This window comes from Oreochromis aureus, linkage group 10 (assembly GCF_013358895.1).
Source record: "Oreochromis aureus strain Israel breed Guangdong linkage group 10, ZZ_aureus, whole genome shotgun sequence".
NCBI lineage: Eukaryota > Metazoa > Chordata > Actinopteri > Cichliformes > Cichlidae > Oreochromis > Oreochromis aureus.
The window spans coordinates 9,353,759-9,380,864 of NC_052951.1; the positions used below are offsets into that span (position 1 = coordinate 9,353,759).

The following is a 27,106-nucleotide window of genomic DNA, read 5'->3' on the forward strand; positions in this document are numbered from 1 at the left end:
TAATTTATGAATTAGCTCTAATTAACCAGCTGCAGTGTGGTGTGATGTGATTCAGTTATACACGTAACCTCTTTAGTGTGCAGCATGGTTGCTACTTTTAGCTGTTGCACGTCAATAAATGATGTTTACCTGAGGTGCAGAGAAACAACAGCTTCCACGAATGATAACAGCGGTTATGGCTTTGTGATTTAAAACAAATCTTGTCACAATTCTCGTGACTTGACAGAACTTGCCTGTCACTGTTTACAACAGCATGACATCTACTCCACAAACCTAACAAAACACATAAAGGTCACACTTTAAAAAAAAAAAATTACACTGTGTATAACAGTATATTAGAGTACATCGACACATGATTAGACAATAAAGTTAAACTGCTGGGCAGTGTGGGGAGATTTTATAACTATATACCTCATAGTCATGTGAAATAGAAACTAAGTACACCCTTAGTGCTTCCATAGGAATTAAGAGGGTAAGTAGCAGCCAGCCAAATGCACTTGATGAACTGATCATCAAAAAGTTTGAGCGCCTCTATAACAGCAGATGTTTTGGCAGTTTTATGTAGCGTTAAGTCACAACAACATTCACCTCATGGTGCTTTATATTGTAAGGTAAAGAGCCAACATTAATACAGAGAAACCTGTATCATATATATAATCAGAACACCCATCATGAGCAAGCACTTGGTGACAGCGGGAAGAGTGAAGAAGAAAGATTCAAGCATCACGGGAAGCCCTCAGCAGCCTAGACCTATTGTAGCATGACTAAGATGATGCTACAATAACCTGATGCTGCTCTAACTATAAAGTTTAAAAAAAAAGTAAAGTTTTAAACTGGGATGTACACTCCATCTCCCCAGCAGTAGAAATCCAAGCAAATTACCAGGAGAAAGCCTCTTCTTTCTAAAAAGAACATGACAACGCAGCTTAAGTTTACAATGTTGTATCAGAACAAACCACAAGACTTCTGGTACAATTCTTTTGGGCAGACAAGACCAAATGGTCAGCACCACATTTAGTCATGATGATTGGAGATGATAATTTGGGCTTTTTTTGGAGCCTTGCAGTCACTGAATTGACCATGAACTTCTCTGTATACCAAAGTATTCTAGAGTCAAATGTGAGGTCATCTGTCAGACAGCTAAAGCCTGGTCAAAATCATGTCATGCAACAGGACACTGTTGAACACCAGCAAATCTAAAGCAGATTGGCTGAGAATTAAAAGAGATGATGTAATGGTCCAGTCAAACCTCAACCCTTGAAATGTTGAGGTGGGACCTTACGAGAGTTGTGCATAAAAGAATTCCTGTAAACCTAAAGGAACTGAAACAACGCTGCAGAGTGGGCCAAAATCCTTCTGCAATGATTTGATAAAGGTCACATCACTTCCCGTTATTGCTTCTAGAAGTGGTTCTACAAGCTACTAAATCATGAGGTATACTTAGTTTTTCCCAACTACATAGTCTTACTTTCTTTTTTTCACAACTTCAATAACAAGGGTGTCTGTGTTATGAGGAATGCTGCCTGAAACCCCCAGTTATTTTTCATAATGTAACATTACCATGAATAGCATCACAATTTAAACATTTGCATGACATTTTGAAAGCTTTGCTTCTGGTCTCGCTTTTTTTTTTTTTGCATTACTTGAGAACGTGTATGAGAGAGGACTAAAATTACAGTTCAGGCTGCTTAAGCAGAATATTATTTTTGTTTAGGCCACTGTGGAAAAAATTCCTGGCAAATGAACCCCACAAATGGTGAAGTAAAAACGTCTTGATGCATTCTCAATCATCCAGGCAAGTAAATCTCCAAAAGTTGAATCTGTTCATCTGGACGTAGCGTTTTGTGGGAGAAACGCTTCGTCACTCATCCAGGTGACTTCTTCAGTCTCAGCTGACTGCAGGTTTCCCCAAATCTTATAAACAGTACATTTGCATAATGACTGAAACCAGCCCACTGAAGGAACAATGGGCTGTGAGGTCAGTTCCTTAATCATAATTATGCAAATGACCATGACCATTGATCAACAACCACTGACCAAAACCCACTGATCAAAGACCACTGATCAATGGCCATGAGTACCATTCACAGAGAGTTGGGGAATGGCTGCAATCACAGCATTGTAAGATGGCGAAAGATGTACCCTTAGGCCCCCTCCTCGATTCAGAGATGGTCTTTCCCTCTTCACGTAAATGGCCTCCTTGACTCTGCGCTCAAACCAGCGTTCCTCCCTGTCCAGGATGTGTACATCCTCATCATTGAAAGAGTGTCCACTGGCCTGTAGGTGTAAATAGACTGCAGAGTCCTGAAAGCGAGGTAGCTCTTCTGTGTTGTGCCATCCGCTTCGCTAGAGGTTGTTTGGTTTCCCCGATGTATAAATCCTGGCAATCCTCCTGGCACTTAACAGCGTACACTATGTTACTCTGTTTGTGTCGGGGGACCTGATCCTTGGGATGGACCAGTTTTTGGCGCAGCGTGTTTTGGGGTTTAAAAGCCACAGAGACCCGGTGTTTAGAAAAAATGCGTCTCAACTGCTCCGATACTCCTGACACGTACGGGATCACTACAGGTTTTCGCTTGGGCAGCGGTTGTCCTTCTCTCCTCGATTGGCTGGAGCTTTGTTTAGGTGCCTTTCCAGCTTTGACAAAAGTCCAGCTGGGATAACCACATTTACTCAGGGCCTTCTTGATGTGCTGTTCTTCTGCCTCCCTGGCCGCTGTGTCAGTGGGGATGGTGTTCGCTCTGTGTTGTAGCGTCCTGATGACACCCAGTTTGTGCTCCAGTGGATGATGAGAGTCAAACCTTAGATAATGATCCGTATGCATAGGTGAAGTAAAAACAAACAAACAAACAAAAAAAAACAAAATGATGATGATCCTGGCCATGCTCTCAACCTGAGCATTCACTTGGGACTTGGACGAGATGGTTCTTCTACCAAAACCAGTGCTCATTAAAAGTGATGATCCTTGACATCACGACAGCTGAGCCAGTTTGAAATAAAGGAATTTTAAAAAGGGAAATTCAAGCCAATGTTTGGCTTGAATTACAGCATTAGATAATTAATTATATGCAGTCAGTATTTTAATGATGTACCTGGATGAAGCATAACTATTTTTAACATGTTTTTTTTTCAGGTTGAAACTAATAAATAAATTACTTTCCTGATTAGATTGCTTCAGAATTATTTTATTGATTAACTGTCCAATTTGTTGAGATAGCAAAAATACATGTTAAAATGCATAAATACTAATAGAAATGGTACTTAAAATTCAGTTTATGCCTGTTGCTCCAAACCTCAGCTGTAAACAGCCAATTAAAGTTTGGAGATTAGAACAATATGGTAGCAGTGCCTCTCTGTAATCACCACAGTGAGGTCTTCAACCTGTACACATTGATCCTCTATTGATCTGTGTATGAGAAACTCTGGTTCAACCCAGCCTTCCATCCTCACTCTCCACATTCACTCAATATTCTGACTGGAGGGCAGAAAATAGATGGTCGAAATCTGTGCTACAAAGATAGAGACAGAGGGAGAGGAAGATAAGACAGCAGGAGGCAGGGTTTAACAGTCACAAGGAGCAATTACAGTAATTATGATAAAAATAAATAAATGAATAAAAAAACCTCTCAATTTATTATGCAGTATGTGTGTATGTGTGTGTGTGTCTTTGAGATTCTGGAAGGCCAGTCTTATATACTTCAATCATTTATGAAGACCCCCCCCCCTTTAGACTCTTTATTCTCTCTGCTAGAATGACATGTCAAATATGCTTAGTTTGCCTTTATAGAGCCATTCTTGCTCCCCTTGTTGTGACAGAATAAGGCTACAAGGAAATGTTTCTCCTCCATCTTAGAACATCAAAAGGTCTTTGAATTGCTTCTGTCGCCACAAAAGATGAATGTGGCGTTGTCGTGTTTGTCAGTAAAATGTAAAACCATGTGTCAATTCTGTCCGCCTAGGAGAGGCTTTGTAATAAAGCTGTTTACTCTTCCTCTTGAATAGCCCAATCAAAGTTTTATCAATGTGCCGGATGGTGGTAAAAAGTACTCTGCATCAGCAAAATGTTATAGAGCCTTACAACTTCTTTCAAAGTTTATGAGCTAAGCAGAGCGTCTTCTTTGGCACAGCAATTTTTCACATTTATTCAGACACTATTTCTTTTTTAAAAACCCAAATGTATGTTTCCTGTCGTGGAGATCCTTAGGAAATCAATAACTTCAAATTTGACTTTGCAGGGTGAATGTTTACCAACTGGGAGGCTGATTTGAGCCTGAAGTATATGCTATATTTCATATGCAAGAAAGTGACGGGATCTTATAATCAACTCATTGAAAAGTGTCGGTCGATTGAAGAATATGAAAGCTTTATAATTGAATTGGATGTGAAGAAAGAGGATTAAACAGAGAGTTCTGTAAGAGTTCACACTGAGGATCATGTTATAATTTTATGTACAATTCAGAAACAGGCCTATCTAGAATTTCAAGGCACAAACAGTTGTAAACACATAATAAGCATTATTTGCATTGTTATTTAATGCGCTGTGTATCTATGTACTCAACATTTTTTGTGCAAATGACCTCTAAGTGAATCACAAAGGCCTAGAGACCAGTGGATGATCACCTAGCAGCCTCTGGTCACTATAGTTAAATATTATCCAGACAATATAAAACACAGATGCAGCCAGGTTGGAAAAATTAAGCCATCGCAGAAGTAGCTTCAACATGCACTGTAACTGAAAGTGACCAGATGGCAAGAGTTGTGGTTGCAAAAAGGGTCCCAATCCTATAGAAGTCTACAGTATGTGAAAACACTTCTCTGACTTGAGGTCTGTAAACACTTACCTATTAAGTTTATACTTACTCAGTCTATTTTGTAAATCTTTGTCATACCGTCTTCCAGAAATGAAGAATTATCTATATGAAACCACATGCTTATTGACAAATGGCTTGTGAATCACAAGTTGTTAGTCAATGAGCATGTGGTTTGATGCTGTGTAGTGGAAAGCCAGAAATCCCCTCAAGTCAGACTCAGATTCGGAAAGTCGGAAAAACCCCACCATCCCCAACTTCACAATACAAGATAGTAGCAGTGCATGTAAACTGAAATAAAGCTGTAAACCTTTTTATGTTTGTGGAAAAGTCAGTGTCCTCCATGAATACCAATAGTGACTTTCAACCTGCTAGCAATCAAAGCAGTTGCAAGGTGCATCACTGTATAGTTCTTTGTGACCAGTTTCACACAAATGATCTGTCACTCATCAGCCTGTCACAGAATACTTATTTTTCCTCATGTCTACCTGGAGTCACTGACCACTCTTTTGACCTGTGTGAAGGAGGCTTTAGCAATTGATTTCACAGCAGCTACCTGCAGCAACCGCGCACAACTAGTTGGGGAATACACGTTTTTTTCTCAGTTCCGGTGGTTGCCAGATGGTTGCTGACAGGCCTTTAGGCTTGTCTGACTGAAGCCCTAAATATATAACGGAATCTTCCATTGGTTTTGATTTCAAACTTAGATTCTGTCATGCTCTTGGAGTGCTGTAATAGAGGCACTCACATAGGGATATCTCATTGATTTGCTGCCACAGTGTCAACAACATCCTTTCATCTTTAAGTGTGAAAAGTGTGCCGGCAGCTATTCTGCCTCATTAAGACAAACTGTCACCCCAAATGCAAGCTAATTAAAGTGCCAAAGCTGACAGCATTGTTTCATGTTGACATATGTGTATAAAAGAAGATTATATGAACTTGCAAACATTAACAAACCCTGCATATTATCGAAATAGTACCAGGCTGACGTGTCAAATGCTGAAAGTTAGATATATTTTTTTAATATTAGAAGTGCCAGTATCAGAAAGGCAAAATTACTATTTAACTGGTTGATGATAACTGATTTTACCCATGACTGACTAATAGAGAGCTTGTTTTCATTTGGTGGTGTTTTTACTTTTTTTCTTGTTTATCCAAAAGCTAGACTACATCTTCTCAGTCTCACGCCAAGCTTTCATTGAATGGACAGTGTAATTATGGAATCTGTTTTTGATACTACCTTATTAATTGTGTTCATGGCCTTAAAAATACCCTAATATGTTAAGTACTAAAAGTTTTTTACATTAACATAGAAGATGGATACACTCCATGTGTTTAAATACTCCCTCTGTACAGTAATATGCACACTATATATTATATTTATGTCAACCTATTAGACTGACTTGGTAGTGAATAAATTTATAAAGGACTTTATTATGGTCATAGTTTCTCCAGCCTCACTGCACACAGACGCACGCACACACATATACACACACATGCATAATGAACTGATTAAAAATAGCAAAACGCAAAAAAGAAAGTGTGGAAGAATTATACAGGAGGAGAGCCTCTCACCTCATTAGGCATAATTTTGCAAGATTATAGGCTGGCAGAGTTGATGATTCTATAATGAAACTGTCAAAAAGACATACTACTCTCGTATACTGCATGTTGCTTCTATAGATCACTGGACTGTAATATTTTGCTTAATATAACTATATTACTTTTTTTTCTTTTTTCTTTTAATTTTCAGTTGCAAAAGACAGTAACAGCATCAGTAAGAGGACACTGGACCTAGACAGGGACCTCTTCACACACTCATCAATGCAGGACACAGAAAGTGAAGTCCATTCCATCACTACCGTCTCACCAATGAACATCCCCAACCACCAGCCAGTCTTCAAGGGGCTGCTGCTTCATGAGCATCTTCTTACAAGGGACTTCCAGGGGGACCAGCATTTTTTTAGGAAGGATGGCTCTGTGGCCGCATATCCCACCATGCCAGGCTCTGTGTCTGCTCCAAATGCAGCAGACCTTGTCAGTCAACTTGTGCCCCATGAGGATGCTCCAGCTTTTTCAGATATTGCCTCTACTGCTACTGTGGCTGCCACATCACCGCTGACTACATTTTCCCCCACAACACCAGCACTGCCCGTGTCTATGCCTCAAAAGAAATCAAAGGAGAGGACCAGGGGGACAGACAAGGTCGAGCCAACAACACACTCACTTACCACCCAGGTGACACCAAATAACAGAGGTTCAGGTGGTGAAAACAGCGGAGTACATCCCTCATCTTCACTAGGAAGTCAGCCTCAAAGTTTGGGTGCTTTTCCGGAAGAGGCCACCTCGGGGAAAATGGAAAAGGGGGAAGCTAGTGAAACTGCACTAAAAAACAAAACCAGCCCTGGTCATCAGCTCCACAAGCTCACTCCGGCTTCTTCAGAGAAAGACACCACAACAATGTCCACGACTGTTACCACAACTACCACCATCACCACCATGCAAACATCAGGTAGGCAGAGTAATATTCTTTTTCTTTTTCTCTGACCTTCAAGGATGTACTGTACTGAGCTGGACATTTACCCTTAAATATAACACATGTATCCCAGAGGAAAAGAAAATTAAGCATCAGATCCTCAGCATTACTCCTGTTCATTTTGCATTCTGCACACAGCTATTCATCTTTCCATCAGGGATAACGGAGTTGCTCATGTGTCAAAAACAATCTGATTTTTCCTGATGTGTCCTGCCCGCCCTTCCCACTGGCCACAGAGGGCTGAAGGCCCAGATGAGTAGTGTCAGAGAGGATCTCTGCAGAGATAGTTAGAGGGTTATAGGGCCAGGGAGACACAGGTGGGCTGTCAGAAAGATCAGTGATCCGGGAAAAAGGGAATCACTTGTCATTTTACTTTCTTCCACAGAGCCGTGTAGTCTGAATTTCACTGACCCTGAGGGTAACATTGAAATCCTGCAGCAAGTTGACTCGGGAGTGGAGTGTAACTACTTGATTACTGTCTACCTGGGATATGGCATCGAAGTTCAGGTCAGTGCTAAAGGCTCACAATAATTATAATGTTAGTAATTTGATGAACTTTTGATGAAGTGGCTCTTTGGTAAGTTTCAAAACTCAATTAAGCAGCTAACTGAGAACAGGCTAAAACCAGCTGTAGCCAAAGCACTGCGAGAACTTTGGGATAAAATTTGAGGTCTGAAAATGTGACATCTAATGATATTGTCAGGTTGTGTGGAGCGTAAAGGTTAGGGCCCAACTGCAGGAAGCTGAAGGCTGAAAAACCACAAAAGGTGATGGAAAAATACAAGACAGTGCATGAGGAATAGACAAGGGAAAAATAACAAATGCTATGACAAATGCTAACTCTGCAGTCTACTAAAGGGAAGACGGGACTATTTATAACAGAGGGCTGATTAGGGAATGACAGATAGGAGAGTGGTGAAGGCAATCAGGACAATCAGATAGAGACAGATAGGAAGTAAAACTAAGAAAATAAACTTTCAAAGTAAAGCAGGAAATAGCGAGAGAAGACTAATATAATGAATGCTAACATTCCTCAAGATGCCAACCTAAGAGAAAGATAAGGAGACTCACACTACACATGAGGAAAGAGACAAAGGAACCAGAACTACAATCAAGAATAATTCAATTTCAACTCAGTTTTATTTATACAGTGCCAAATCACAACAACAGTCGCCTCAAAGTGCTTTATATTGTAAGGTAGACCCTACGATAATGCATACAGAGAAAAACCCAACAGTCATATGACCCCCTATCAGCAAGTACTTTGGCAACAGTGAGAAGGAAAAACTCCCTTTCAACAGGAAGAAACCTCTGGCAGAACCAGGCTTAGGGAGGGGTAAGAGAAGGAAGACAAAAAATATAAATATTAATTAAGATGTGAACCAAAACACTGGATTACCAAAGCTGAACTTCATTAGAAGGTCAAAAATAAAGTAATATCAGGAACTTTAGACTGAAAATCACAAGAACCAAGGTTTACAATGGGATACCAATAGAATCATGTAAAAAGGAAATCCCAGTTTTTAACATATACACACAAAGATCAAAATGTCATAAATCTTTAAAACCCCCCCAACCCCACTAAACTTTTTTTAATACTGAAAACAGCTGTCAGTGTCTGGAGAGAGTGAACCAAAATACTAACTCTGCAGTCTGACAAAACAATTAGCCGAAAAAGGCTATAAAGCTCATGGGAGCTGGGAGGAAATGCATAATTGTTTGTGGGTTTGTCAGAGCGACCCAAAAAACATGTTCTATTGTTAATCTAAAAATACTGATTATAGCCATTTCAACCTGAACTGTGCTTTCTGATGCTTTATAAAATGCTTATTAAACCAGTAAAGAGCAGTGACATATTTTGGTTTAGTTTAAGCAGTAACAGTAATTTCTGGTCTTGTGTGGGTTGATAGAGATAGAAATGCAATGAATTACTGGGGTGAGTGGGTGGATGGGGACACAAGTGACGGGGTCTGTCTCAGGTTGAATGTTTGCCTGGTAAGTCTTTTCACAAAAGGTTATAAAAATTAACTGTCAGTGCATGCGTTCCCTGGCATTTGCAATTCTTCAAACGCCTCATTTACCATTGGAGACTTTATAAAATGTGTGAGCTTTGTCTTGCTGCCTCTGGGGGGCGAAGATAAGTCTTGACAGAGTATATGTTTGAGAGTGTGCCTTTTTTTTCTGAAAGCTTCCTCTGGGTAACTTAAGTAAATCTTGAAGCACTTATAAGCACGTACACACTCACCCGCACACGTGCATGCATACCCACATAGGCATTTGATGTATCAGCTTTTTGCTTTCACAGCTTCTCCAGTGCTTTTGGCAGAAGATTTCTTAAACTGAAAGGCTATAAAGCTAAAATATATAGACATTTTATATTCACACATCAGTCGGGCTTGATAAAGAAATAAGATGAAGCCATGCGTTTCAAACCGCCATGCAAGCAGACGGGGGCCACTTTTTCCCCTCCCTCCTGCAGACAAGCTGATAGTGATCTGATGGCAAACTTACAGACAATTGCTTGGCACGACTGAAGAGATTGAGGAAACAAGGCCCCTGTTCCTTGGGAATGCATGTGACTGAAGGTGGAGAGATAGAGATTGAAATCAAGCATGTGTCATGCCATGCCTTTTCATCAGCACTGTGTGAAGCTTTTCTTCAGGGAGCCTATCCAAGGTTTGGAAGGTTTTAAAAGGAAAAAAAAGATTATCACAAAGTAGCAATGTGGAGTAGAAGTGTCCTCATACAATCATATGCAAAGAGAACAACCTTAAACCATAAAATATAACCCAAAATTGGAACTGTTTTAGTTTTTCACTTGTGAGTAATTTGTGCAAGGAAGCAGAAAAATATTGAATGCAATTATTCCTACTTAATAAAAATATAAAATTAAATATGAATATTTAACATTAATAATATAATAATAGTAATTCTTTACATTACTCGCTACATTTTTTTTGCACTACTCCATAACATGTTACCAGTAACCAGATTACATTTTTCACTGTTTAAATTCCATTAATAAATTACACAAAGGTTCTTCAATTATCTGCATGCTGGGAGGATAGAGGAGAAAAACATCAAACAAACATGCTTTTTGTCTCCCTATGCTCTTGCACTACCTGATTTCAGTTCATCTGTGGAAGAGGAAAATACTGGAGCGGTCATTACATTTATCTTTAGTAACCAAAAAGACAAGAGACAAGTGTATTATACTGCTAACTAAATAAATGACTGCTAATTAGCATGCTAACACAAAGCTAGCCTAGAAGTCAGAGCGGCACTAAAGCTCAGGGCATCCCAACCCCAGTCTAACAGCCTGATGCTGAACTTTTTTCAGGTAACAAAGGCAGTGATGAACACAATATTGTTCCTCAATGTTTGGTCTCCTTCGCTTCTGTCCCAACTGTTGAGAGAGGCTGGTTGTTTTTAGGGTGCTTCTAGGTAATTAGCAAGTGAGCACAAAGGATGGGAGTTCACTCTTGTTGTTTCTTTTTTAAATCTGTGGGTAAATAGATGGTAAATACCTTTTTTTCCCTCTTTTTTTTTCTCTCTTATCTCTCTTTTCCACATGTATAATTGTAAATGTATGTAATGACTTTAAATATATGTGATTCCCTTTGTTTTTTGGTTTGTTCTGTTTTGTTTTTGTCTTTGTCCTGATAATGAATAAAAACTGTTGAATCATGGGGGGAAAAAGGCAGTGATGAGCAATCGAGTCACAGCCTCCCTTTCTACCTGTTCATGTTTTTAAAATAGGATCATCATGATGATACTTTGAGCTTTGCTTTGTGGTGTCAGCTTTGTGTTCGCGTATAACAACTAAAAGAAAGCGCCTAATGTGTCCTCATTAGGATAGATTTGTATGATTTGTATTGGTGTGTGGAAATGTACCCTAAGGTTTGTATTGTTAACTGGTAATTGTGAGACATTGCATTTCAGGTCATTTTACAGAGTAACAAGAAAGTAATGTAACAAGTAAGTGACAAATTACTTTTCTCTGCTGACAATATAAATAACACCTTACAGTCCGGCATCCCAAAACAGTTCCCAATCCTAGTTAGAACACAAATAGAGCCTTCTTTAAGTGTTTAAGCCAAAGCTGAAGTGTTGAACCCTAAGCTGAATGCAAAGCAAAGTTGAAGCCCAAAAAGTACTGGTAGAAATGGAGGCTAAAATGGTACAAGCCTGTCTTCTTATCACTGCCTTTGTTACCTTTTGAAGATCAGGCTCTGGCTACTGGGCTGGTATCAGTATACACTGAGCTTTAACATCACTCTGGCTGCTTTGCTAGCTTTGTGTTAGCATGCTGTCAGTGGAGATCCTTGCAAAAGCTGATGATGTGTTGGCAGTATACTTTTGTTTCTTTCCTGAATGCAGTTTGCACTTTAGCACTTCGCTCTCATCCTTTTGTGCAATAAAAGTAAAAGATCCAAAATTCCTCAGAAATTTTCTGTGGACCACTGTGGACCACTAGACCATTTCCCACCTCACTTATTATTGTAGGATCTTTACCTTACAATATAAAATGCATTGAGGTGACTGTGATTTGGGGTTATATAAATAAAACTGAAGTGAAACTACTTAAGAAGAAGTTACTTCATCTAATCACTCTCCTGGAAAAAACACTTGGAAATCAAAGGGTTTCACAAAAGCCACCATTTGGCCCAACATTAATAACAGGAGTATAATCAAATAAAATGCTTATTAAGATTTTCAAGCACTTTCATGTTCTGTAACAGCAGGTGTCTTCTTTGTACGCAGCCCTTTGTGTGGAGGTTTTTGGGAGATTTTTCACTAAGATATCATTGCAAATCAACAGTTGATTGTTTAAGTGGAAGGGTATAAAGTTGGTCTCTACTAAAGTTTGAAATCCTTCCTTTTTTTTTAGTAATTCTGATAACAGATAAACAGACAAAAACATACCCATGTTGGCAGGGATGAAATAGATTAAATTACCAGTTGTTGTCAAAAAACAATTGATTGCTTTCACTTTTCTGATGAGCCTATTTGCAATAATTACATATTGATCTGTGAAGGGATCACACCTTCCCTTCAATTTCTCCAGTTAGGTTATGGATTTGTTGGTTTGCTAGAAACATACAAAATAACTCCGACCTGGGTTAAAAGCTCTTAGTGCCCACTTTTCAGGCTGTGTACTGATACAATTTACTTTACCAACCATTAACACAGATTGAATGCACCGCACTTTGTTCCAGAGGAGCTGTAGTAGAGACATTATCATGAAGGGGCCTCTATTCTGGAAGGTAGCCATCAGTACAGAAGGCAGGGGAGGAAAATTAGATGAAGGAAATAATCTGAAGGGCAAATATGGAGACTGTGATAAATATTTATATGTTGCTGTTATGTACCTATGGCTCAGAGAAAAAAAAATCTAAACAGCATTCAGAAACCCCCACTGAATTCTACCAGCATTGAAAAAAAAAAAAAAAAAATCCCGCAGAAATTGGTGGGGAATAAATAAGCAAGATCAAACCTTTTCTGTATTTAGTCAATATTCCTTTCAGCAGTCTGGCTTCTTGTGAGAGAGGGAGGATGAAAAATGCATCACGAGAGTTTACTGCCCCCAGCCTGACTGTTCAACCCCTCTGCCACGGCTAACAGAATATAATGCATCGCCCCATCTGGTGATTCTGAACATATAATGATTTTTTTCCTGCAAAATAACTGCAAATATTAAGAAGCTGCTCTAACATGCCTTTTAGCACTAATCTAAACTATTAGTCACTACCCCCCCACCCAAAACCAAACAAACAAATAAACAAACAAAAATGACCCCAAACCCAAAAACCAAACCTAAAAGTGGTTTTGAAAAGGGCAGGACACTTTGACATTAGGTGCAGCTTTTAATTGTTATGTCCTGGCCTGGTATTCAATAGTTAAATACAGAAAATATGTACAGGATGATAGCCTGTGCAAACTATGAGCTGGATATGAGATGTAAAGTACTGATTTCCATCTGACACTCACTCCTATTTTATGAGGTTAGCTGTGATGAATTCCTTTAAAGCCACAACACTAGGGACTAGGGAGAAGTTTTTTTTTATGGGTTTAATTCCATCCTTGGCTCTGAAACTGATTGTAGATTCAAGTTGTGAAAATAGGAAGAATTAGAATCAAACTTAATTTAATATTGAATAAAAATAAAGACTCATGGGCTTACAGATGCCATTAGACAGTCCGATGGAGTACGAATGCTACCAAATCAACAGGAAGGAACATATTAGCCCCTTTTCCCACTGTATAAATACATGTGGAGGTGGGTTTTTTTTCAGCTGTGAATTAGTGATATCTAAAGCACATCTTATCTCTATATCAATCTCCCCTTGTACTCCACTGGCACTTTTGCAATAAGGTTTTAGTGGAGGACAGATGGAGGTTTTCCAGAACTGGACTGTGGCATTAAAGTGCTTAGAATCTGTTATGGTGCTTTTTTTTTATTTATTTGATCAAATAAATCCAGTGGGTTAGCTAGATATCAGTGCTTTCCAGGCCATCTGTCCTGCTCTGATTTCTCTGTTTCCTCTGCTTGCTGAACTACCTGCCTGGCTTTCAAGCAGAAACCATTTGAGGCGATGCACTGGTTGTCTCAGTTCTGTTTCATACCCGATTCTACATTCTAGCTCAAAGCAGCTGTAATGTGTGAGTACCATTGGTTAATGCATTGCTAGAATTATAAACCAATTGCAAATCTCTCCAACTGTGTTGAAGTCTGATTATATTAGTGTTTCCATTTACTGACAAGCTTATACTACTATCATTCACGATAATGTTCAGGAGTTACTATGCAGTCAGTACTCTCAATTTTTTTTAGTCTTTCACCGTCAACTTTTATTTACTTTACCCAGTTATTTTTCCACCTTGCTCTCATCTATTTTTCCTTCCTAATTCCTTCTGTCTTCTGCTTTGTCTAATCCAGTTCAGAGTATTTTAGCAAAGGGGAGTAAATTAATAGAATATGGCAACCAATTAGCATGACTCCTGTTGATCTGATGTTCCATCCATCCATTTTCTTCTGTTAATCATGACCGATCATGGGGACAGCAGCCTAAGCAGAGGCCCAGACCTCCCTCTCCCTGGCCACCTCCTCCAGCTTGTCCAGGGGAACACCCAGGTGTTCTCAGGCCAGCCAAGAGATATAATCTCTCCAATGTGTCCTGGGTCTGTCTCCTCCGGGTCAGAAATACCTGGAACACCTCACACAGGAGGGTCCCAGGACCCATCCTTGTCAGATGCCCAAACCACAGCTGGCTCCTTTTGATGTGGAGGAACAGCAGCTCTCCTCTGAGCTCCTAAAGGATGGCCAAACTCCTGAACCTATCTGTAAGGGACACCAGCCACCCTTCGGAGAAAGCTTATTTCCGCCACTTGTATCCACGATCTTGTTCTTTTGGTCACTACCCAAAGCTCATGACCATGGGTGAGGGTAGGGACTTAGATCATCCGGTAAATTGAGAGCTTTGCTTTTACCCTTTTTAGCTCTCTCTTCACCACAACGTACTGGTACAGCGCCTGCATCAATGCAACTGAATCTGTCCATTGACCTCCCACTCCTTTCTACCTAACTCATGTACAAGAACCCGAGATACTTCAACTCCTCCACTTGGGGCAGGAACTTGTCCTTTAACTAGAGTGGGCACTCCACCCTTTTTCAGCTGAGGACTGGAAACAGATTTGGAGGTACCAATTCTCAATCCTGCCACTTCACACTCTGCTGCAAACCGCTCCATTACAAGCTGGAGGCTGTCACCTGAAGAAGCCAACAGAACCACATCATCTGTAAAAAGCAGAGATGAGATTCTGAGACCACTCAAGTGCAAGCCTTCGCTCGCTTGGCTACACCTAGAAATTCTATAATAATAATTATGAACACAATCAATTCTGTTCTGACTTGATGTTCTTTACCTTCATTTTTGCTGATTATGCTGGTTAAAACGAGTCAGATATGATATTCAAAAAAATCATTTAAAAGTATGGTGCAAAATAGGTATTGCAAACGTGATACAGTTAGTAAATAGAAAGTGGGCCTGCTACTGCAGGTTTCCATGATCGCAGCAGCTCTAACCAAGCAAAAATGGTCTGCTTTAAAAAAACACATCTTATAGTAAAAGAAAAGAAAACTTGCCCTTTGTTTGTTTCCTTAATTAAACCTTAAATATCAAAGGCTTTCAGTCTCAGTGGAGAAATGTAAAACTTCCAAGTTTTTATTTTCCATCCTGAGAGGAGTAAATATCGTTTTAGACACTTCTAAAGTAAAACCAAACTTGAAAAAAACAACAACAACAACAATTAAAAAAAAAAAAACACTCAAGAAAACAAAAAATAACAACCTAATTAGCTCAGGGCTGTATACGCTAATGAATGACACTGAAGGCAGGGCCGCCAAGGATGACCATCAATGAAATGCCCCTTTAAGGATTAAGATGTTACAGAGCATGCCAAGAGTTTATAGCTAAACCTGACTAGAGGGTTAATGATTGGTATTTGATGCTGCTTCTGTGACCATGCTCCTCTGACTCCAATCAATAGTCATGTTAATAAGCGGCACAAATACTTGACACACAGGCCCCTCTCAGTGCTGGTTGAATTGCTGTATTGATCCTTGCACTCTGATTTTAATTCTAGCATTTCTTACAAAAGAAGCAAACTGCACAAGGCATTGACCCTGGCTGAGGGTGGCTGATGAGGGAGGGAATTAAATTTGTTTTGTTGGCGTTCAGTGACCGCTGGTGCTCGTTTCAGATGGAAGTGCCACAACAAAGATGGAAAGATTTTCAACAAAAGCGAGTCACAGCACTTTTGTAAAAACAAAAGTTCCACTCTTAAAATTCTTTGATGAATGTAATCACGCGGTCTTTTAACAAGGTAATGTTTAGGCCATTCTTTGGATCGGGTCCCAGACAGCACAAGCGACAAAGGACACAGCAGATGTGTCACAGGGAAACGAGTCTGACTGAGGAATGGAAGCCAGCAGAAGCTTGCTGCCTTTAATCAACTTGAGATGAGGCAAAAGGAAACCTTCATCAGCCTGTGCTGTGGGTGAGTAAGTCAGGTCATAAAGAAGGCCAGTTTGATCTTGATGAGCTTTTCAGGGCTTTGGCGAGATGAGTTTTCATGGCGCCTTGCAATCCTGAGAGGAATGCTTTCAGGTGACACTAATTGCTCCTCCACCCAGCTAGCTGTCATAAAGGAAGAAGAAGAAGTCTGTCTGGCAGAAGGTGAAGTCCCCCCCCCCCCCACAACTCTTTTAGTGCCATGATGAGAGTGGGAGGGTAGAGATGCATGCTTGAAAATATGAAGAGTAATCAGTAATGCATGAATTTAAATCTATGCAAAAAATGCAGTGTAGCAAATAAAATGAGGTGTCAAGGCCTGAGAGAAAATGAAGCTGATTTATCAAAAAGAAAGAATCTCATCTAATGAAATGGCTTCTAATGTCTGAGTAACTGTAAGCAAATAGAACAAAAAACGAAAAACAAAAACCCAACATGCACTATTTAACTTATCACTAAGGTGGTTGCATTTGGTAAACTCAAGAGCCAGCTCAAATTAAACACAAGGGACAATGAGCAAGTTATTGTATGCAGCTTCTGGCACCTGCACATTCTCATTAACATTCAGCATTTGCTTATTGGTAAGAATCCATTGTTTTAGACAGCAGGGCAAACAGGAAATGGCCTTGACTGTTTTATGTAGAGGTGAATGTTCAATTAAGATAACGTTTTTATATAATGAACACTACAACTCCTTTTTCTTTTTTTTTTGCTTGCACAAATCTATCCAGAGATGCACGAAAACTGCCAACTGGATGTGCCAAAAATTATTCAAATGGCAGTGGCTGTGATGGTGGTTGTGGTGGGGCGGGCACAAGCAAGGTAGACACATTTCTGGTATGTTCCAGTTTATAAGCCGGGGGATTTTATCATAGTAATTATGATACTGCAGCTGGTGAGTCCAGTGGCTGTTGATTTATTGCCCCCAGCGGCAGGGTCATTTAATTTCCATGTATAGCGGTATCATTTTGATTACATACAGCTCATTTCTGCATAAGCAATAGCTCCTGTGAGTCAGTGTAAATGTTCATTACTTTTTGCCACCAGATGTTTTCAACAATAAAATATCAGCGAGAGCAAGCCTCTGTGGACAGTTAACTCATTTTGCAGATAAATGAATAAATTAGTGAATAATGCCCATATCTCACGTGTATAAAGTCAGATTGGTTTGATATAGTGTCTATTTTAGGACACCAGGAGAAACATTTGGGTTTTGTCCAAACTGCATTTGTACTTTACATTTTTAAACATAAATATCAAAGTTTGAAGTAACTCCTGGCTTTATAATATGGATTATTTAGTTTATGTTTAGTATTAGATTAACTGTACAGTATGATGCAATCACTCCCTGAACTCTGTGTTAGGCTGTTTTCTGTTCGAATGTGATAACATGGATCTTCACCCCTACACACTGTTGACGCACACAGTAGTACAGTTCAAAGAAAGCTCCTTGTTCTACAGGGCCACGGGTAACACATCAAGATCAAGGTGTTCAGTCCTACAAATATCGTCGTCTTTTTGAACATTATAATGGACATTTTCTTTCATAGTTAGTATTCCAAGTGCAATTCTAGGCCTGACAATTGTACTGTAGCCTTGCAGGATGGTGTGTTTATTACAGTGGTTTGATTGAAAAGACACAGGGTAGAGGAGAGGGGTGACCTTCTCTCCTCTAGTCCTCTCATTTTGATTCGTCTGTGGAAAAATATTGGACCAAGGGTTGGGAGAAAGATAATGCTACTAGAGAAAGTGCACCTTATCCGAGGCCGGTGTTGCATTTCTTTTATTGTCCCGAGCTTATTTCATGAAAAAAAAGACAGAAAAAAAGAAAAAAAAAAGATATTCTTTCCTCTCTCAACATAATTCTGAAAATGGAACAGCATACTGTATAGATGGCATCCTGTGATAATGATGTGGTTGGTGCAGAAGTGTGCTTGGTCAGCCAAATCCCTGGCCACACAAATGTGTCTGCTGAGGCAGAGATTCCAGCTAGGACTTACCATAATACTGCTCTCATTACAGTCCAGAGGAACACGCATGTGTGTGTGCTCTTCCACACACACACATGTAAGTGTATGTGTGTGTGAGTGAGACAGTGAGTCCCCGTGGGCATTTGGCTGTAGCACTAGAGAAGATAAGGTAGTCTGATGTCTCCTGACATGGTCAATGATTCATAATTGAGGCAGGACAGCTGTTGCTGGGTGCACTGACAGGTCCCAGGGTGGATGACAGATGATAGGGCCCTCTGGGGCTGAGCTATCTATCAGTCCAAATGTTCTCTGTCCACTATCTGCTCACCTATCCTTCATAAGCCTCCCTGATATATGTAAACCAAGTAGTCACAGATCCACAATCTTGTTCTGCTCACTGAATATGATAAGTTGTTGCAGTATCAAAGACTACCGCCGATACCATATCCAAGGTGGACATCAAATAATTAAGAATCCAATGCACAGTCAAATTATCTTCTGTGTTTCAGTGAATTAAAATGCTGTTTTTAAACAAGGGCACAAAAAGCTCTTAAGGGAATATTAAAAATGACAAAAATAAAAAATGTTAATATTTAATGTTCTCCACCAATCCCCATAAATTGCACAAAGCAACATTTATAAATTTGAACAGCTGCCCCTTCAATGTAGCACCCTTCCACACATCTGGACCTCTTTCCAACGGCTAAATGTGTTTTTTAGGTGTGTTGTAATCAGAGCTTTTCTAGCAGGTCCACCCACAAGCTCGTGATAGTGAGAGCAGGTATGCTACGAAAGTCTTTGTTTCATTGTGCTATGAAAGCCACTATATGGATGTCTCCTCTGTTAAGACACTTTTATTGTGAGTTGCAATAAAGGTGTCACAGCAAGTGTTAATCTTTTTTTAAGGCGTCAACATCAAACGTCTGAAAGCCAGGACAAAGCACATTGGTGACAAAAGAAATAGAGAGGATATGATGCACTAAAGTAAACCAGTGGGATTATGTAATGTTTTACACTGTACAGTATATACTAGAGGGTTTTTTTCCCATTTCAGAAGGAAATTATTGTATTTATAGCACAGAAAAACTTCTTATCTCACAGAATGAACTTTACATTTTGCATGTGCTTTTACCTGGAACAACGGTGCATCTGGGAATCGCCACTAATTGATTAGTAATAATAATAATAATAATAATAATGATGGATTGGATTCATATAGCGCTTTTCAAGGCACCCAAAGCGCTTGACAATACCACTATTCATTCACTCTCACATTCACACACTGGTGGAAGCAAGCTACAGTTGTAGCCACAGCTGCCCTGGGGCAGACTGACAGAAGCGAGGCTGCCATATCGCACCATCGGCCCCTCTGGCCAGTAACTACAAATTAATTACAGTTTCCTCAGTAACTGTAACTGTACAATTAAATGTACATAATAACACAATACAGTTAAGATGACATCATTCACATCTGTTTTCTAAGGCTTTCATTTGCTAAATTTGACAGACTAAATTGCAATTCCACATTGACTAAAATTCAGTCTCATTCTTTGAATATATCAGTGTGACTGTTAAACTCAAGGAGAATTTCTGTGCTCTCCTGTGAGCCTGTAGGGAGAATTATTAGGTTATAAAACAGTCAAATAACCTAAATAATCTGATTTCCAAAAACACTCCGTAGTGAGAAACAGCACAATTCAAGAAAGAAAGAACTGTGCCTACAGCCTTGTCATTCTCATTACCCTTGAGGAATTGAGAATCTGATTCTAAAGTCACGTGTCATTCTTTTATTACTCACTGTGACGCTCCTATTTAAGGCTCATGCAACTATGCAACTACAAAAAAAAGCATCTTGGCATCTTTGACCTGATGACTGACTGCTTGTTGTGCACCTTGTATCCCAGAAAACCTTCAGAGATTGTGTTTAAATCTGGTATTGATTAAAAAAATCAAATAAATCAAAGTGGCTGATCTCATGGATCATTCCGGAAGAAGTCACCTCTAAGCTCAGGCTCGCAGCGTCCATCAGCCTCTCTGCAGTCATTGTCAGCACCTCCTCGACTGAGTGACAGTTTGTCTACGTGACCAAATTCATTTTGCTACCATAGTGTGACTAGTACTCATCCTGCCCACTGTCTCAGCTTTTCCAAACTGCTGCACTAACAATCCTGCAACACATATTACCTCAGGGACATCAGCCTAGGGCAACCTTTTTTTGCCTCGTGACATACCTGAAACCTAAGCCCACTACCTGTGACAGCATTCAGTTTCACATACTGTGCAGACCTCTTGAGTTTTATGCATGGCTCAGAAAATGGGAAGATATTTTAGAAGACATTTATTTAAACATATGCAAACATACATGAAATACAGTATATAAGGCAAAAATTTAGAGTTACAGTAACAGTTTACAAAATTCTACCAAGCTTAATCTTGTGAACATCTCTTGTGTTGTTCTTCTTCTTGTGTTCTTGGCAGAACTTAGTCTTTTCTCATAGTTTTTCATAGTTTCTTGACAGCCACCCTTCCAGTAAGACTATTTCTAATGATGCTTTGACAGTAGACGGTTGAACAGTAGAAGAACTAGTGTCAGATCTTTGCTTAATTGTTTCTTGTTTCTTAAAGATGTGACTTTCAGATACAGTTAATGCGCTCTCAATAGTTTTTCAGCCTGACACTCCTTTTATCCTCCACTTTACAGTTTCCTCCGAATTTTTAAGGATACACTGGTCACCAATGCCATATCATTTGGGAATCACCTTGTTGGTGCAAAAATAAAATGACACAAACTGTCCTCCTCTCAGTCTTCAAACTCTGGAAATGAAGCCGTTTCTTCTCTCGTCATATCTCCGCGACGGAGGTACAAAGAGCTATGAAAATCGCAGTCAAAATACACCAAAGTCCGCTGATTCACCCAGTAAAAGAATTATGCTGCTAGCCCTCCTAGTTTTTGAGTTACACGACGTTTTGTAACTCCAAAAAACGGCGTTTTTCGCCTCTCACCGCGATCTATTTTTTGACTGGTCATGTCTGTGTTTTTGAGCCGCCCGCCCCCTTCCCAGGTGGCGCAATCAGTAATGACACGGCTCTGCAGCTCAAAGGTCGTGGATTCAATCCCACCTTGGTCCACATGTTTTTTTTTTCACTACAAATTTATACACTATCACAGACCTGTAATTTATATTGATAATTTATTACAATTCTGCAAAGTTTTATGATTTTAGCAGCTTTTCTAATATGGACCTCAGATTCTTGTTAGCGCTGCATGGCAGAAATACATACAAGTACACAGCCTGATGAAGCAGATAGAGGCAGTACCTCTGATTGGTGAATTTGAGCAGAACCAGGTTGTTCTGCCTCTTTTCAGCAGAAATTCTGCTCATTCACCTCTTTTCAGCGCAACTTTCTGCATCTTTACCTCTTTTCTGCAGAAATTCTGCTGATTCACCTCTTTTCTGCAAAATTTTCAGCTTTTTCACCTCTTATCAGCACAATTCTCAGCAGCTTCTGCTCATTTCAGCAGAATTGTCAGTCTGTCCACCTCTTTGTTGTGAGAATGAGATTGGCTGAGTGAGATGAGTAGCTGCCTTGAGTCCAGGAGGGCCAGGTTTGAATCCTGCCCATGGCAATGTTTTTTTTTTTCACCACCATACAACTTTTTGCAACTTTTCATCTTTTTCATCTTTTCAGCAGACAGCTTCAGCGTTAAGGCATCCACACAGCATTTTCGCAGGAAATGCAAATTTTTCTAGTTAAATAAATGATGCTCCGAAAGATGTCATTACACAGACCGTTTTACTACATACAGTAGTCCTGATTCCTTTGCCAAATTTGGCTGCAGATTCTGAATCCAAGACATAAGGCGTTGCTAACAGACTATTCTGCAGGCAGAGAGAAAACATAAAAAGAAGAGGAATTGTGCAACAAACCATTAGTGGTATGACTCAGATAGATTCTACTATTAGTCAAAAATATGTTTTCATCCCAGCTGCAGGTTATCAAAGAAATGAAAGCAAACATGTTTTCTGAAGGGGAATATTAAGGGTGAATACATATGCTCAAACTAGTACTGAAAATAATATGTATGCAATGTAACATTTGATAATGTGTTGGTCTAAAAAGACCCTTTGGAGTTTTGTTGGAAAAAACTTTTTTTGTTTAGTTTTCCTGTGTTACATGATGACTACATTATATGTGACGCACAGTAATGAATTGCAGCAATGAGGGCTTTTGTTTAATTTTACTGCATGGGTGGTTTTTTTTAGGTGCTAAATGTGAGCGTGTTGGAAGGAGAGCAGGTGACCGTGGAGGATACAGGAGGTCAAGAACCCTTCATCCTTGCCAATGAGTCGGTTTTGATGACTGGCTTAGTGCTACGCAGCTGGAGCAACCAGATCTCTATCAGTTTCCGTAGTGAGAAACGCCGCAATTCAGCATATCTCCTACTCCATTACCAAGGTGAGCAGAAGCTATACAGTACTAGCTTTGTTGCTACATCATTCAAACATGTTACATTAAACATGACAAACAGCTTATTGTTAAGCAGCAGCTTTCTATCAGGTAATGCTTATCCTCAAGCAAAGATGGTGGAGAGCTGGTGAGAGGCTGCAAAATGGTTGACTAATTGCATTTAAAATTGCTCTATTTCAAAACACTATCTGTTGACCTTCAGCTGGCCAATGATGTGTATGTGCCTTTTCCATTTTAATTTTTTCATTTGCCATTTCACGGATCACATTTGTAAAGAATCATTAAGTGTAATAAAGTAGTATCTAGTGTGTCAGCAAATCCTGTCAGTAGAAATAGTTACTGTGTTGTTGGTGAATATAATGGCCTATAATTTCCAACCTCTCCCTCGCTTATTTTGTGTGTGACATTGATCTTCTATGTCTGTAACAATGTCTGTTTATCTTAGCAATCACACAAAGTGGCCGCCAATTACATGCCCCATCGATTTGAGCTGACGGTGGTCGCTGGTGGACAATTCATTCTACCACATTACCGTGGTACTTTCATCAGCTAGAAAATGAAAGGGGCCATCAGAACTGTGCGGCTGATGTGAGATAAATCAGCCCATCGCTGTCGGATGTATGAATATCACTGTGAGGTCAGGTCGAATGATGACTGTGAAGGGTCACCACAGAACATACAGGGTGATGTATAGCGGGGAACACATGGTGATAAACAGTTGAAATATATATAAGTATTGTTTTATATCAGTAGGTACACTTTTCACCTTTACCTTTCCCATTTGGATTTTGCATTGTTTAAACACCTCAAACTCAATTGAGGTAATGCAATGCAAATGCAAAAATGCAAAAAATAACATTCAATACATTATGTACTGTATAATATACAGGACATCCTTAAGTGAATAGCATACCTCCACCTTGGCATGGAAATTATGCATGCTGTATTTGCTGTAAAAAAACCCAAACAATTTCTAGATTATCCTATATTGCACCAAAATAGGTCAACATTTTGCTGTGTTGCTCAGTTTTAACATCAGCAGGGCATTTTCCCCCAAAATTCCTGCCCACTATGAAAACAATTTAACATAATAGGCTTCCGTATTATACTTCTTTGGCAACAATGTGTCAAAAAAATGATCACACGTGCAGCTTTGTCCGTCTAAAAACCTGTTTGGTTTGAAAGTTGATGGAACAAATTCAGCTACATTAATGAGAAAAATACCAGGAGCAGATTTCATGAAGATTAGACATATCGGAGTCACGGAAGATATTTCAATTTGTGTTCTTCTGCTTTGCAAGCAGGGTATCTTCTTGTCCTTTACAATGGACTGTGAGAAATGTAATTGGACAAGCGTGGAGAAGCAGATAGAACTGTGAAGAGACGCATCTCAGCTCGGGGTAATTAATATTTGCTGCAGCATGAGCTCTGCTTGTGATGGCAGACTGATGTATCTGTCTATAACATGAGCAGTTTGACACTTGGAAATAACTTAAAGTGTTTTTTACTGTTTATATTAAGAGAACATAAAGTGTGGGAATGAAGAGGGGCTTACCACTCTCCACATATGTTCTTATAAGCGTCTTTTTCTCAATACACCCACATGTTTGTGATCTAATCTAGAATTGAAAATATAATTAATAATAACATCTTAAGAGAATTTATGTCTTGATTGTTCAAATATTTTTCTTAAAAGCTGATTTTGTTAAAAAAGGAAAAATCAGAATAAATACTTACAGTAAGGGATTATTTGACTTTTTCTATTGCACAGATTAGCCATTACATGGAAACCGACAGATGAAGTGAATATGATCTGATGTGATTGAGCAATCTGAATGAGCATCGACGACATGCTGTGGATCAAGCCCAAATCCATGGAGATTCCGGCCCACAAACCCACAGAACGCAAAAGAGCTTCTGCCAGTGTTGTGTGCCAGACTCTACATGATGCCGGCGTAGGTTTCATTGCCATGCCGCAGTGAGTTAGAGCTGCTTTGGAGGCACAACAGGGAACACTATATGAAGCTAGTGGTGTTAATGCTGGGGCTGATTAGTGTACAGTTTTGGTATTAATAACAAAGGAGTTGGGTCAATTAAAAAAAATGCACACAACGAAATAAGCACCCACCCCCCCACCAATACATTTTTTTTTTTTTCAAATTCAGGCATCTATTCTCTGTAGGATTAAACTGAAAACAATTTAATTTCTCAGTCAGGCATTGCTGTTTAATACAAAATAACAATGTGAAAAATTTATGATATTGCTCTTTTAATGAGAAGAATCGGTTTAAATTTAAGTTTTAAAAATGAATTTGCATGCTACAGTGCAAGTAAGCATTATGACTTATTTTATCCCAAACCAACCCCTGCTTTCTGAAAACTACTGATTACTGATGATGAGTAAAAGTAAAGCCCACCTTTTGGCTATTTTATATCTATAACATACATAAAGAATTTTGTCTGAATTAAATGTAATACTGATGTAATGTCTGTAATATTAAATGTAATACTGCCAAAGCCTTATTTGATTCCAAAATGTTTGATTGAAATTATTTACAACCTCTTTGCATTGAGAGGATGATATAATAATTGTATTTGACATCTAAGGTGAGTTAGGATTTTTTAGCTGTATGGAGTAATCCATGCTGCTGATGGCAGCGGTGTTTCACAGCAATTATTGATTGGTTTTAACTTAAAACCTGCAATGACAAGAGATGTGGTCAGAGGACCCCTGCCGCTGGTAGCGATCCAGCATATGCCACCTGTTCTAAGTAGCATTGATAAGATTCTTGTCTCTAGCTCAAAGTTATTGCTTTTTAATGGCCTTTATTGAGTAAATGGCCATTTAGATTGAGGCTTTAACCAAACCACATAAATATCAATAGGCTATATCACCGCGGAACTATCGTCTGGCTTTGTACAAGTGAGGCACTTTACCAGAGACAACACTATTGATGTTTCTATAAAAGGTAATGCTTTGATGCACAGCCAGGTCATGTGGCTTAGATATATATTGACAGCCACACTCTCCCACATGTCGCCTACAAACTGAGCGACTGATGTTATATCTGTATATTAAAACAGTAACTGACTATTAAGATGACTAATCATTGCCATGGAATCTTCGCTTCTTGCACATTTTACTCTAAATGTCAGTGTAACACACAATGGATAATATTCTCCAAATATCGTGCCATTATATATAATAACAATCTACACTACATTCATTATCTGTGTTGTGTTTTCTGTCACCTCATTTCATTATCTGCTGCCTTCACTTTGCCATTTTTGATCCTATTCCAGCTCTCCACCTGAAGGGATTCAGGCAACACATACAGGAGTGTAACAGTTTATTAGAGCTAAATTGAAATGCATTTTATTTGTTTGGCCAAATACACTGTGGGTAACTGACTATTACTAGCTTCCTCAGCTCATCTATTGTGCCCTAGTCAACAACATTTGTCCATTATTGGTTGAAGAGCAGCATTCTCAATTTGAAGTACTCAGGCAGATGAAAAATGTGCATACAGCTGAATGAGGCTCATTAATGGAAGGAATGTGTGAGTGCATGCAGGTGTCGCATCAGGCGTTCTTTTGGGAAATGTTTACTTTCTTTAAATGTTTTCCGAAGGTTGATCTTAAGTAAATGTTGATAGAGGGCGGAAGAATGGGGAACTCATTATTGGATCCCAAATACACATTTAGAGTTCCACATTTGAAATTCAAGTTTGTTTTTTGTTTTTTGTGCCAACATGTAGGTGTGAAAGGGCAGGAAGCAAAATAAAAAGCATACTTTATATACAATAAAGACAGTACAAATCCACAGCTTGTGCACAGATAAGAGAAAGAGAATAAAAGAGAGAGTGAGTGAGGAAAGAATGGCAAGACAGGGCACGCGTCCCTTGTGCTTTTTTGTAATACTGACAAAAATAAAATCCAAAAAGACAATTAGCATGTGCCCAGGTTCCTTATGGTTATGTATTGCTTGTGACAAGGTACAGTGTAAAAAGAATTTCCTGTTTTTTAATCCATCCCATATAAATCCAGAAGTGTTTTGAGCTACTTGTCCTCTTCTATTTTTAATATTTACTAAAGTGACATTTCATTCCATATACTGTCGCATTTTTGTCAGTAATGCTTCATTTTGACATCATCCAAACATTGTAATATACACCGATCAGGCATAACATTATGAGCACTGACAAGAATAACACTGATTATCTCTTCATCATGTCACCTGTTAGTGGG

The 27,106-nt window shown here is 39.2% G+C and overlaps 1 protein-coding gene across 2 annotated transcripts in view; it reads left to right on the plus strand.

Moving 5' to 3' along the window:
* The window catches only part of LOC116313116 (seizure protein 6 homolog), a 91,231-nt gene that overhangs the window by 41,351 nt on the left and 22,774 nt on the right, over positions 1–27,106 (plus strand). For both annotated transcript variants that reach the window (XM_039618935.1, XM_031730685.2), the window contains exons 2-4: positions 6,562–7,320; positions 7,730–7,851; positions 22,654–22,846. In XM_039618935.1, coding sequence (XP_039474869.1) covers positions 6,562–7,320; positions 7,730–7,851; positions 22,654–22,846 — 1,074 coding nt within the window. The remainder of the gene's footprint in view (positions 1–6,561; positions 7,321–7,729; positions 7,852–22,653; positions 22,847–27,106) is intronic.